General features: G+C 42.3%; 1 protein-coding gene across 1 annotated transcript; it reads right to left on the reverse strand.

The window, feature by feature from the left end:
- Positions 1-71: 71 nt before the first annotated feature.
- LOC125709809 (calsequestrin-2-like) lies at positions 72-7,624 on the reverse strand. The gene is made up of 11 exons (XM_048978693.1): positions 7,104-7,624; positions 4,246-4,330; positions 4,043-4,143; positions 3,097-3,208; positions 2,330-2,403; positions 2,043-2,173; positions 1,687-1,732; positions 1,384-1,438; positions 1,190-1,290; positions 949-1,023; positions 72-778 (listed from the first exon to the last, which is right to left on the reverse strand). The coding sequence occupies exons 1-11, from the start codon at positions 7,347-7,349 to the stop codon at positions 530-532; spliced, it is 1,275 nt and encodes a 424-aa protein (XP_048834650.1). The 5' UTR covers positions 7,350-7,624; the 3' UTR covers positions 72-529.
- Between the last annotated feature and the right edge of the window lie 6,068 nt (positions 7,625-13,692).

The following is a 13,692-nucleotide window of genomic DNA, read 5'->3' on the forward strand; positions in this document are numbered from 1 at the left end:
ATAGCTTAATTCATCAGAGATATAATATTGTATTAATTTTAAAGAAGGTTTAAATAACAGCCAGCCAAACCTATCTGTCAGGAAGTTTATTACAGCGGGATATAGCTATGAGACTGTACTGTAAGTTTATGATAGTCTGTGGGAAATATTCTTTTAATTGCATACAATAGGCAGCAATTAACATGGAACTTAATTAAAAACAAATGTAGCAACTCATAGAATACCAACAGAATGGGTGATGTTAAAAAAATCTTTCTTTGATCACTCTCTGATTACTACTTGATACCTTCAACTTTTGGTGCCCAAACTGATCAGGTGGAAATTGTCTTTTGTTTGGGATGAAAAATAGGCATTGTAGTAGGAGATAAATACACGTACAAAATGTACAAAATTCTCTATAAAAGCATTCAAGGTACATATTTCATTTTGATATTGTTGCTTCTTTGAAATGCAGAGTCCAGCGTGAGATGAGATTTTAAATGATGCCGGTAATACCAGGTTCCAAAATTAATTCGAGAATGTGTATAATCTAATCATCATCATTGTCCTCATCATCTTCATCATCTTCCTCATCTTCATCGTCATCATCATCATCTTCGTTATCATCGTCGTCGTCATTGTCGTCATCATCGTCATTATCGTCATCATCACCGTCGTCGTCATCGTCGTCGTCTTCAGTGTTGACCTTTCCAGACAGTACATCTTCAATCCAGTCTTCCAGCTCCTCTGCTGTAGCCAGATCTTCATCATCAGGCATATTTAGCCAAATGCTATCCGCCTGTCAGAAAGATCAAGATGCAAAATGAATGAAATCACTTCTTCAAGAGTCAAAGTTAGGTCACAATATTACATGGCTTAGGAAGTACCTCTTTATATTTGAAGATTTGTATCATCTTTAAAATCAATGGTGGTTCTACTGGACATGAGAATAATCAATTTCTGACTTACATCTGTCACGTTGACCACGCCAATCTGAGGCTTAAACAGGTCCACTTTGAAGGTTTTCTCCCAGTAGGTAATCAGCTGAAAATCATATACAAACATAGAATGTACAGCAGAAAATGAATTCAGTCTGAATTAGGGGCAGTAATGTTGAAACTAAGTACTGTGATCCAGCTGTTTTAGTTTTAGTTGAACCTCTCTATTTTATGCATAGTAGGAATAGAACATACTGCAATCATTTACTCACCAAGGGAAAGTCGTCTGGGTCAATCCACACAATGCTCAAGTCAGGGTTGTTTGTATTATCTCTGGCCACTTCCTTCAGGATTTCAAGGAACTCAAAGCCATCTGAGAAGTTTCCAGAAGGTTACAACTCAACACCACAAAATGTACAAATGAATAGCTTATTGAAGTGTACTGTTCTCTATCTTTTTGGCTCACCGGGATCCTCCTCTTCTGCAAAAGCGACAATGTGAATCCCGTCCATGTCATCTTCCTGGTAGACGATAGAAAGATTTCAGAGAGAATCAGAGTCATGATGCATGATCTAGATTCTAGATGTTTTTCTATTTATTACAGACATGTGGATTTACAATAAAATCAAGAGAACTGTATTGCACTTTTCATTCATACATTTTAAAACAGTATAGTTTGTAAGTATGATCCTATATGAATTTGGCCCAGTGTTGGCCCGGTATTATTGTTGTGCTTAGGATAACTCATCAACTGTAAATGACAACAAACCCAGGTCTCAAACATGTCCTCAGCACGCAGTTTTCTCAGTGTAGGCCTGGAATAGAATAATTACAGCATCACAGCTTGTTTACAGAGTAGATAGGCTCATCCCATTAATTAATCCTGCAAGCCACTCTTAAGTCCAGAAGTAATGACCACTGTGGCCAAAACTGACATCAATCCAACCTATATGTTTAACTTGAGGTTGCAAAAACAAAATGAAACATTTCCCTAAAGCTATGCCCAATTCTAAAGTACATTAAAAATACCTACATCTGTGTCTGATTACGACATCACCTGTGCAAAGATTGATATGACATTTTTGACAACTGTGCATGCCCCTGTTAGGTATATGCAAACATTACCGTCTATGTTTATTGACAAAGTCTACAATCTCCTCCTCTGAAACTGGCTTTCCTGGAATGGTCACGGGTTCTTCCATGAACGGCTCGTAGAAGTCCACTTCATTCATCTTCAGAGTCAGCTGTTTGGCCACCTGCAACAAATTAAGCTCCCTTACTTTGCCGAAAAATAAACCGATTTGAACAAGTAGCGACTGGCATGATGAGGATAAAATCTGAAGTTTGTATTGTACATCATAATTTGTGTTTTGTTTTTTGTTTTTTTGCACACAAAAGTATTCGCTGCTTACGGCTTTCTCAAACGTGCCGAAGAACTTGACGTAGGGCTGGAAATGCTTTGCGGCCTCCAGGAAAGCAGTGAAGTCTAGAAGGACAGAGAGAACAAGCCCTGAGTGACATACCCCATGTCTGCGCCATTTGTGTTATTATGGAAACTAACCACTGTGAAGTCAGAAAAACTATGAATGTCTAGTCAAAAGGCATTAAGGCAGCCTGTGCCTAACTCCTGTTAGCCGTCTGAAGTTCAAGGAACCCTTGAATCCTTTCATGATAAAACTAAGTACAAATACAAGTTTATTCCTGCAGCCTCTTTCTATGAACGTATGCTGCTCTTTTTATATATAAATACCACAATAACTGCTCTTGATTTACTCAACCAAAAGATCTAGGCTATTTGAAGCCTGGCAGGTCACCGGGGAACTTCTGGCAAGGCCTTGGGCTCATTAACATTCTGTGTTCCATGTTCGCCCCTATAAGTGCTTGTGCAGGAAAATGATCCAAAGGTTTACATGGAGACCAAACTGGATAGAAATCACTATGAGGCTGATCTTTAACTTACAAACATTGTCTGGGAAGTGCTACGGGGACAACCGTACCCCTTGGCTTTACAAGAGCTGAAAATAGTTACTGCATTCACTTCAGCATTTTATCGGGGATCCGAGGCAACAGAATATCCCAAAAGTTAACAATAATTCTTGGACTGTAAATGCAAGCAACTCCTTCAGAATGGTGCCGTGGAGAGCAGTGCGTCACCACACTCGCCCTGCCTGTTACTCACGCTCCGATTCCTCATTTTTAAAGTAACCAATGAGCCGGATGTCCTCCTCCAAGTTGTCAAAGGCACGCAGCTCCATAGAGTTACTGATAAGTTCCACAGGATCCTCCAGTAGCTGGCCGTGGGAGACAGGCTTCATTAAATGGGCGGCCAACACTCGGTTGACGTTTCTACTCAGTTTGAATAGAAACAAGCTGATTTGCCCAATAGTGAAAATTACCCATTACAAATAAATTTTGTTAAATGAACTTGCATGTACATACGGGTGTACATCTTAAATGGAACTCATTTAATCGTTGCATCATAAAAACAAACTCTAAACATCAAGGCAGATAGAAAGTTGTATTGTCATTGTAGATATATCGATGCTTTGGTAGCACTGAGAGAGAATAGCAGCAATAGAAAATACAGAAGATAAAATTACAAGGCAGATTATTCTTAAGTAGCATGTTTCAAAGCAGTGATGCGCTTTTCATTTCTGAATGATTACATCCTTTCAGGGCAGAGGGGATGATTAACGGATCCTGACAGCCCTCTTCCATCCATCCATCCATTTTCCAAACTGCTTATCCTACTGGGTCGCGGGGGGTCCGGAGCCTATCCCAGAAGCAATGGGCACGAGGCAGGGAACAACCCTGGATGGGGGGCCAGCCCATCGCAGGGCACACTCACACACCATGCATTCACACACGCACACCTACGGGCAATTTAGCAACTCCAATTAGCCTCAGCATGTCCTTGGACTGTGGGGGGAAACCGGAGTACCCAGAGGAAACCCGACGACGACATGGGGAGAACATGCAAACTCCGCACACATGTGACCCAGGCAGAGACTCGAACCCAGGTCCCAGAGGTGTGAGGCAGTGCTAACCACCGTACCACCATGCCGCCCTCCTAACAGCCCTCTTATCAACTCATAATTCATAACGTAGTCCCGGAGAGTACTTACATCCAGCAGGAACTCCACCAGGATGTCGGCAGCCAGCTGGCCATCGAATTCGATGACACGGTCTTCCTTGAAGACGTAGATGCTGCCCTCTTCCTCAAGTCCTGGGGACTCAAAGAAGGTCTTTTCAGGAGATTTCCAACTACAGGCGATGACAGTGGCATTCAAATGCGGAAGCTCATTTATTTGTCACACATATGTCTTACCCAGTTTCTTGGCCACCTTGGCGTCCTTCTGAGAGTCTACCATTCCGAAGCCAATGTCCTTGTCCTCCAGCACCTGGGCAGTCAGCTGTGGATGTGGAAGAGCATGAGTAATTAATGAAAGAAGACCATGAGAGATTTGTAATATCATAACATACCGTTATTAACTTAACTAATGAGTGAGAACTGTATGTTGAGAACCTTATTGGTGCCACTGATAAAGGCAGAATCTTGAATTTCTCGCTGTGTCTTTAAATATTAAAAAAAAACATCAAATGAATCTCCCCAGTCTGGAAAATCCAATTAATCTCATCAAAGGTCACCCTTTAACGCCATCTTGGTCTGGGTGAAGGCGGCACATTGATCCTTGTGCTGTCAGCCGCCTGCTACTGGCCGCCTGCTACGGGCCGCAGGCTTCGTTCCCTGACATGTCTGGAGGACCTGGCCACATGCTCAGTTCCACTCGCACTCACACATGCATCCAGCTGTTGCGGCTCACCACTTGAAATATGGCTCTGTTGTCATTCTCCGGACCTCTTCACCAGAGCTATTGCAGCACGGTGAAGCTGAGACCATATTCCCGTGGGGGGCCACACCTTGCATTGAGTGATGTCCCGCTGGGGAGGATTTTATGTCACTCTTTTTTTCCCATCTTTTTGTTTTTTTTGGTTAATTTAACAGATCAAATTTGACAGTCTAGACGTTAAGTATCGCATTTCCTGGGGATAACACCAGCTCATGTTTGAAATGCTTTAATCTTAAATCCACTCGGAGAAAAAAAAAATCACTAATCAAATGTGTTTCTTTTATTTGTATTAATTTTCGTGATGTAGTTATTAATTTATTTGAGCTCTGCAGATTTGCTGCAGCTACGCAATGTGTTCTGATATAATACAAATTTTGTGTGAGGGGACAAAACATGATAATCAGCTTTATTGCTTTTCAGGCAACAGAGAATCAAAGGAGATCAGTAATAGGAGATAATGGTTTATGGGTTAATTAGGGAACGGTTTAGAGAATTAGTTGGCTGCAAGATAAATGGACTCTGTTGTATAACCATCTAAAAGTGATCAGCTCTGTAAATGGAGTCACAGTGAAACTCCCAAGTGATGTCAATAGAAAGAACAAGCCTGGCCTTAAGGTGGTGGCAAATTACCCAATTGCAAGCCACACATCTAAGAATAAAGATATCATCTGTCAGTAATGCCTGATAAAAATGGGACAAGGACAGCGGAGAAATCTGTTGTCTATATTGGTGTTTCCCAACCTGGTCCTCTTTTTGCTCCCTCCCAGCTCCCAGCAAAAATGTGGACTGTCTGCAAGTCCCCGAGGACCGGATTGGGAAACATTGGTCTATATCCACGATTTGTAGCCTTTGACGACAAACTCACAGGTGGTATTGGCCTGAAAAGCCAAAGGTTTGTCGCATAAGAGAATGGACTGAAAATTTTTGCATTTGGCTTGGTGAGCGTATCATGTGCCTCTACTCTTCAAGACTCACGAACCATATGGTCTGGTGTGGAAAACCGTATGTAAGGTGATCAGACCATAAAACCAAACCAACTTCCATAATGGACTGAGAAGGACAGCTCAAACTGATTGTCCTCCAGAGATGCGAAGTAAAAATAAAGTGTTGAAAATGTGAATCCACACATCTTAACAGCAGCTTGGCCCTACTCATCAACACGTCTGTTTTCTGTTACCAAAAATACCTCTAACGTTAGCACTGAGGCTTCATTCCAAATACTGTGCTCCCAATTTTTGTTCATTAGGCTAAAGAGCTAACTTCTCCTTCTCCAAGTTTAAATAAAAGTTAAACTGATATGTGTCAAGGACAAATGTTCAACTTTTCTACTGTTTTGTTCTAGTGATTTATCTAGGCTGTCTTTGTACCAATAGATTGTTCTGAATAATATGATACGTTTATGGAACCGAGAAATCCATAGCAAATGGCAGATAAAACTCTGTTACATGGCCATGAACATCTCATGTCCCTCACGAAAGTATTACCACTATACTTCTCCGTAATGTACCTACATACAAAGCAAAGTACCGTTTATGCATAATCTCACCACATATGTGGTACAGGGGTGAAAGTTCTGTTAAGCAAACATTACTTGTTTATATTTTTGCTTATTTCAAATAAAGAATTGCATTGAGTGCCTTTACACAGTCAAATTATAAACCTACAGCACAAGCCGATCAAGGGCTTTTTAAATCTTTCTGTACATAATTGAGTTCGAACTTTTTGTAGAACCTCTTTAAATCGAGCGCAGAAAACTGATGTGCCAGATATATTATGTTTTCTGGAAATGAAACAGAGCATTAACTCTCTCTCACCCAGCAGAGTTAGACTGAATGAGTGGTATAATAAAATGCTACAGGCACAAAAAGAAGGTTTGAATAATTTATTTTTCTTGCACCTATATCTCCCAGGCGCATAAAATTCACAGTCCCTTTCAATTACCAGGTTGCATAAAGCCTTTTAACTTGATGTGTGATGCTTTTCAAAACCGGAGTCCTGCCATAGTATATGCTACACACAGAATGGTTTGATCACATTCAATAAATCCTGCTGTCAGACCAAAAATTCTGCAAGTCCCTTTTATGTTTCTGGATTTTTTTTATACCATTGTAAAAACTCTTGTTGTTTTAAACACTCCTCTTCTAAACTCCTTTCCAAGTCATTTTATAGCTAAAATTTTATACCTCAGCACTTGTATAAATCTCAGGCGGTTTTCCACGGTTCTCCCGAAGCTCAAGAAATTTATATGACGTAATTTTCCATGACGCCAAATGACACTTGGTCAGGTAACCTAGGGGTGCACACCATTCAGCTGCACTCATCTTCTAAGTCTTACCTCCAACACTAGTTCTGTCATCTGGTACTGCTTCTGAAGCTCCTTGCTGGAGGTCAGAGGCTCATGGTAGAGTAGGCACAGCATGTCATACTTCTTCAGTGCCTTCTTGTAGTTCTTCTCGCTGATGTCGATCACCCTATCCTTGCCGTCGAAGCTGGGGAACTCCAGTCCTTCCTCGGCGTCACTAAAGGAGGCCAGGTAGAAGCAGGCCAGCAGGAAAAGGCAGAGGGCCTTCATGGTTCCCATGGAGATCAGCACCCGGCTACAGGTGAGGAGAAGAGGCCCACAGGACACTGGGACTGAGACGCGGTGCCCAAGCTCGGGAAGAGAGTGATGATGGTGATCTTCTGCTCTCTGTAGTCCTGTCCCTCTATCTGCCACCTTGACCACAGGCTGCCTCTTTCACTCCCCGTCTTTCCCGAAGACAAAGAGAAAGTCAAAAACGATGGGAGCCGGGATCAGGATGTGGGAGCTTTGGTGCTGGATACCTTACATAGCAAAGCCCATATCCCCTGCCATTTCAGAACCATTTTTAGGAGGCCAGTTGTTTCGAGTCTATAAATAAACCAGGAGCTCGCAAAAAGGAGGACAGATAGAAGCACAATCAGGGATTTGCTCGGCGTTTCTGAGCAATGCGTGATGAACAACCCCCTCCACAGTGACGGGAGGAAGATCTGAGGTGTTTTTTGAATCTGGACTCAGAGAGCAACAACAAAAATTACACTGGTTTAGTTTCTTACTGACATGATTGGTCAGAATGTGTAGAAGGTTAGTCAAAATGCTTGATTTTTAAAGAATTTTAAGGCTTTATTCACTGTCGGATCATACTATGAGCTTTTCCTTTATGCATAATGTATCCAAGTGATAGCATCACCCCTTAAACAAGCCAAGTCAAGTGACAAGATAATGGCTTGGCGCAAATACGAATGTAAGCATGCGGACAAGCATACTGTACATTTGCTCAGCTCATTGAGTAACCTGAGACTCTGGACAGTTGAGTAGAGTTTAGGGGGCTTGGCTTGTTGGTCCATGTATGCCGCATGTAAAAAGTGACGACTACATCGTAAAAAGGTCAACGGTGTGCTTCTGCGGCGCATGGCCAAGTATAGTCAAAACACAAAAGGGACTGCACCTTTAAACGGGCGGCAGAGTTACGAGGCTCACAGCACGTCCGTCTGATCTCTCAGCCGTGTAAATCATTGCATTCACCCTTGGAGTGAATCCAGTCAGACTGGCATATTTCTACCAGATCCGCGTCTAGATTCGGAAGGGCTGAGAGCAGATGCTCCAAATAGATTTTCCAATGGGAGGGAGTGTAATTAGTCCCCCCTAATTGGTATGTGAAAGTAGAGCACTCCGAGCCTGTCTTGCCCCAAACGGGCCGATCCTGGAATCTGCCCTCTGATCTCTGACCCCGGTGCCCCGCCCCCCTCATGCACAGCGCAGGGGAGCAATCAGACAGCTGAGGTGCGTCTTTTACGTGTTTTCACAATCTGAACCCTCACTGTGCAGCGAAGCAACCCTGAACACTCAGTTTTTCTGACTTTGCACTATATTTGCACTATAATCTGCTGCTATGCATGCATATTATAGATAATATATTTATTATTCCAGATACATTCATATCTCCGTATCCATATTTACATATTTGTACTTATATTAACATATTTGGTGCCCTGCGATAGGTTGGCCATCCATCCGGGGTTGTTCCATACCTTTTGCCCATAGCTTCCAGGATTGGCTCAGGACCCCCCGTGACCCTGAATAGGATAAGCGGTTTTGGGAAATGGATGGATTTGCATATTTGTACTTGCTATCAAATGATTGTCCTATGTCCTGTTATCAGTTGTATGTCCCATGTCCCATCTTGTGCATGTCTGCATCTCAGTGCACCTGAACTAGTACAAATGACAAGAAATCTGTCTAATCAACTAACGAAAGCCGAAATGCTGTATTGCTCTGAGAAAAGGTACATTAGGAATTTGTTTAATTAGTACAAGTATTTATACTGACCATATGCTGATACCTATTTTTCCACCTTTATCCAATCAGTGCTCAGGTCATTTCATTCCAGTGCATTTGACCTGCACTAATTTGTCTTATTTTCAAAGGCTGCAGTAATTCCCTGTAATGTCATATAAGCATTTCTGTGCCAGGAATCATCAAGCCAAGCTTTATAATTCTAGTTTGCTGACCCAGCATGCATTTCACCAAGTAACACCTACATGGACAAACAGCAAAGGAAGTGCAATGTCTGCTTTTACTTACACTCTCACTGTTATTTGTATCTGAGGAGCTGAATTCAGCACTGCAGCGCCCTGTAACTTGAGCCTGTATTGCCCCCGGTGCTGAAATAGAGACCGGTATTCTGGACTGTTATGTTGGGTTGTGTTTGAGTACATTGTGTGACAAGTTTTAATAATCTAATCTCATTCTGTCTTGTGTTTTGTATCCATAAGTTTAACCATGAAATGCACAGATCAAGTCTTAGGCGTCCTGATACATTGCACACCTCGGTCGTTAATTTCTGCGGTTAACCACAGGATTATATAAGGAGAGGCAGTGGAGCCGCAGTCTGGAGGTCACACACAGCCCCTGGGGTGCTGTGTAGAGTGTAGATGTTCATCCTTGTGATTTATGCAGATCTTGGGGCGTAGCTTAGCATCGACGTTGCTGAAGGAACAGTCCGAATCATTGATTTCCTGGAGGCATGTCTTGAGTTTTTGCAGATAATGGGATTTTATTAATGTATTTATGTTATTTTGTTTGCGATGATTGTACTAATCTTTATGTAATAATTGTATATAATCGTACACTTGGTAGATTGCCTACAGGATGACAGAAATGTGGAAATCATTTTGAGATGATAGTGTTGTAGGTTACTGCAAAGAACTGGCATCCAATATAGAAAGCCCCCCAATTTTTGGGGGGGGGGGCTGGAGGTGTTCAGTCTTACATATCCGTGTCATCAGATATGTGAAGAGAGGATTATACTCTTGTGTACAGATGCAAAACTGGGCTTTGAGTTCCTGTTTGTCTTACTTTTCCCAAATGACGGATTGCAGCGTCAGCTCCGATTTGTGTGGCATGCTGTGTTTGGGGAATGTTAACAAACTCGGCATATCGCCTCACAGGCCAGACTGAAAACTGGAGGCTCACCAGTCTTATGACCTTCGATAGCTGAAGCATGCTCCTATTTTTAGGGTGAAACATTTTACTGACCCCCCTCCCTTGGGGTCAGGGGTGCTCCCGGCTTTAACGTCACCAACTGGCACATGCTCCTACCTCGGTGGCCTGAGGTGGGGGCTCCGCCCCCGCTAGGTCGGCTGTGTCGGTATCCAGGCAGGTGCCACGGCTTAAATGATTTAATTAAATGGCGTTCACAACATCAACAGGCTCATCTGAAATCTACTTTGACTTCCCTTGCTTGACAATGCACAGATCCAAGATCTGTCTTCCCTCAGCTCCTAAGGCATGCAACAACTTGCGTCCAGAGCAATTTAAACACGGTATACTATCAGAAATGTTATACAGAAGAAGAGGATTTTGAAGTTGATCTCAGACTTCTCATTCAAAAAGTGGGACTAACGTACAAACTTCATTCCAACTGCCCTTTCAAAACCATGAATCTCAGTGGTCACCTAATTTCTATCCGTGTTGAAGTTTTGAAAACATTTATACAGAAAAGGCCTTTAAAGGCGACTTCTGAGATCTTATTGAAATTATAAAACTTGATTTCTTCGGTTTTCCAATAATGCCACCATGACATGTTAGAACAAGTTGACATGCATAGTTTTAGCATTACTTTTTAATGGGCTGTTCAGTTTGTTTATGAAATGCCTCTATTACACTATAGTATAGTCTGCCATGCGTAATATGAATAGTGGAGGTTTACCAAAGCCTATTTAATGCTCCATATCCAGAGCGTTATAGAATAAAACCTCATCATGAAAACTAAGCATGAGCTTTTATTAACAATGAAGAACAAAGAGCAGTTATATATATATATATATATATATATATATATATATATATATATATATATATATATATATATATATATATATATATATATATATACACACACACATATAATATAAATATACACATAAAAAGTGCTGGGTTATTTTTCACCATCTCCCCCTGTGGTCTTACTTACAGCAAAAGGAAAGTCCCAGTATGTTTGCTGTGTTTTTTTCTCCTTCAGTCTGCATGCCAAGGGAATACAAGGTAACCAAGCAATGGAAAACCTGAAGGAAGAGGTACACAGTCGTCATGGTTACAGCTGTGATGAAGCTGAAGCTGTTAGTTTAGGGGCAAATCAAAATCTATGGTTTTCACAAAAACTATTAATATATATATATTTTTTTAGGCTGGCAGAATGAAATTCGATTTTTCTGTTTTGAATTTAAAAAAGTGCAAAAAAATTAAAGGCAGAAAAGTGAGAGTTTCTGACTGCAGCAGGTCAGTGACGTTTAAGGAAATGCAGAGACATATTTAGACCTGAAGGATAAAGGGATGCTTTTTTTTTGAAAGCTGAGGAGAACATTTCCACAGGATCCTCTGGTACCTGCTAGGTAGCAGCCACAGAACATCCCATTACACTGTAGGCTGCATACAACAGAGAGAAGGCTATTAAGATGCTCTTTTATAAATGTGAGGTCCACACCTGTGGGTCAGACCGCTGCCCTTGATTCTATGGGTGTTGTATTTGCTAACGCATTGCATGAGTTCAATTGTCCATGGTATTTATGTGTGTGTGTGTGGATGTGTGTGGGGTGGGTTTGTATTTACCATATAGTGGAGACCAAAACCTGTTACTTTTTACCTTGTGGGGACATTTTTCAGGTCCCCACAATGTAGCCACAATTTAAAAAAATCTGTGAATGCAATCAAAATTGTGTTTTATTTGGTTACTATGGTTAAGGTTTGGGCTTGGCAGAGGTCAAGGGTGTCATAGGTAGGGTTAGGGTTATGACCATAAGAATGAATGGAGTGTCCCCACAATGATAGGAACATACAGTGTGAACTGTTTGTGTGTGACTGATAGCACCTCATCCTATGGGATATGTTTACTGTACTTGATAAATGTTATGGCTCTGACAACCATTTTTCTATTGCCATTAGTGATACAATGTGCATAATAAAACATTCATTCATTTGGAGCCTATCCCAGAAGCAACAGACACATGAATGTCACTACCGAGGTATATGAACCTTGACGTGGTCAACATTCTCCCTGCAGACAGACACACTGCTGATGGCTGTGCCCAAGAGGTCATCAAAGGCCTGGATCTTGGTTTTTTGTCCAGGACACTCACAAGCCCAGACACTCAGACTCCTCGCTCAGTCTCTCGAGAGCCCCGATCAGAGCCTCCATTGACTCCACGAAGATCACAGCATTGTTGGCAAAGTCAAGATCAGTGAATCTTTCTTCATCAACAGATGCCCCACAGCCGCTGAACCCCACAACCTTGCCCGAGGCTCAGTCCATGCAAGCGTTGAACAGAGTAGGAGCAAAAATATACCCCTGACAAACCCCAGAACTGGGAAGAATGCAAAGGTTCTGCCTGGACTCTACACAGCACTCACAGTACCAGTGTACACGCTGACTATGATGTCCAGTAGCTTCAGGGGATCCCGCAAGGTTTCAGAATCTCCCATAGGGCAGCTTGAAAAACTAAATCAAATGCTTTACAAAAATCGACAAAGGATGTAAAGAACTTCTGCCAATACTCATGTTTGCACTCGATGAGAACCCTCAGTGCCAGAATGCGGTCAATGCCAGAAGGTCAGCCTTACCACCAGCCTGGAGAAGATTACCCTGGATACCACTATGCAATATCCGTGAGACTGGGTGGTTCACAGCTAATTGAAGGATCAACTTCAAGAACTGTGGACCCAGAGATATCCTAGCCAGCTGATCAGCTTTAAACAGCTCCTCAAAGTAGCCAACCCAGCGGGTCACAACTGCAGTATCATTCATTCGCAGTCATCCTTCTCAGTTCCTGGCACAGACTGGAGAATCTTCAGAGTAGCAAGAACAAGTCTGTGGTCAGAATTCACAAACTAGGTACTTCCGTAGACCCTGCAGTTCTGTAGAAGCCTCCAGCGTCTGCCTACGATGATGTGATTGATCTCCTTTGCTGCATCACTAATATTGGAGTACCAATTCCAACGATGCGATTCAGGGCGCTGGAACCAGAATCCAGAACTCGCAGAACCTGACCTTTCACAAAGTCATGGAACATGGAGCCACTTTCACCATGGTTGCCAGACTTGTGGGGACTGACACAATCCTCATATCCAGCCCTGTTAGTGCCAGTGGTCATATTGAAGTCACCCATGATTAGAGGAGTCTTACCTCACGGGCAGCTATCAACCACCAAGCAAAGTTGAGAATAAAATGTCTCCCTCATCGAGACATCACTCACCGGGGTCGGAGCATATACGGAGACAACAGACAAGACACCCAAAGAGTGCCTTAGCCTCATAATACACTTGTTCAAAGAAGTGACCTCAAACACCATCAGGAGGAGCCGATCCGCTACAGCAACAGCTACTCCCTGAGTATGGCAGCCATCAGAGT

The sequence above is a fragment of the Brienomyrus brachyistius genome, chromosome 16, assembly GCF_023856365.1.
Source record: "Brienomyrus brachyistius isolate T26 chromosome 16, BBRACH_0.4, whole genome shotgun sequence".
NCBI lineage: Eukaryota > Metazoa > Chordata > Actinopteri > Osteoglossiformes > Mormyridae > Brienomyrus > Brienomyrus brachyistius.

Bases quoted from the DNA above. Each gene is read 5' to 3' on its own strand.
- LOC125709809 (XM_048978693.1), bottom strand. From the start codon at position 7,349: ATGGGAACCATGAAGGCCCTCTGCCTTTTCCTGCTGGCCTGCTTCTAC. The intron at 4,331-7,103 runs GTAAGACTTAGA...CCACATCCACAG, and splicing joins TGACAGAACTAGTGTTGGAG to CTGACTGCCCAGGTGCTGGA. The intron at 1,733-2,042 runs GTAATGTTTGCA...ATTCTATTCCAG, and splicing joins TTTGTCAATAAACATAGACG to GCCTACACTGAGAAAACTGC.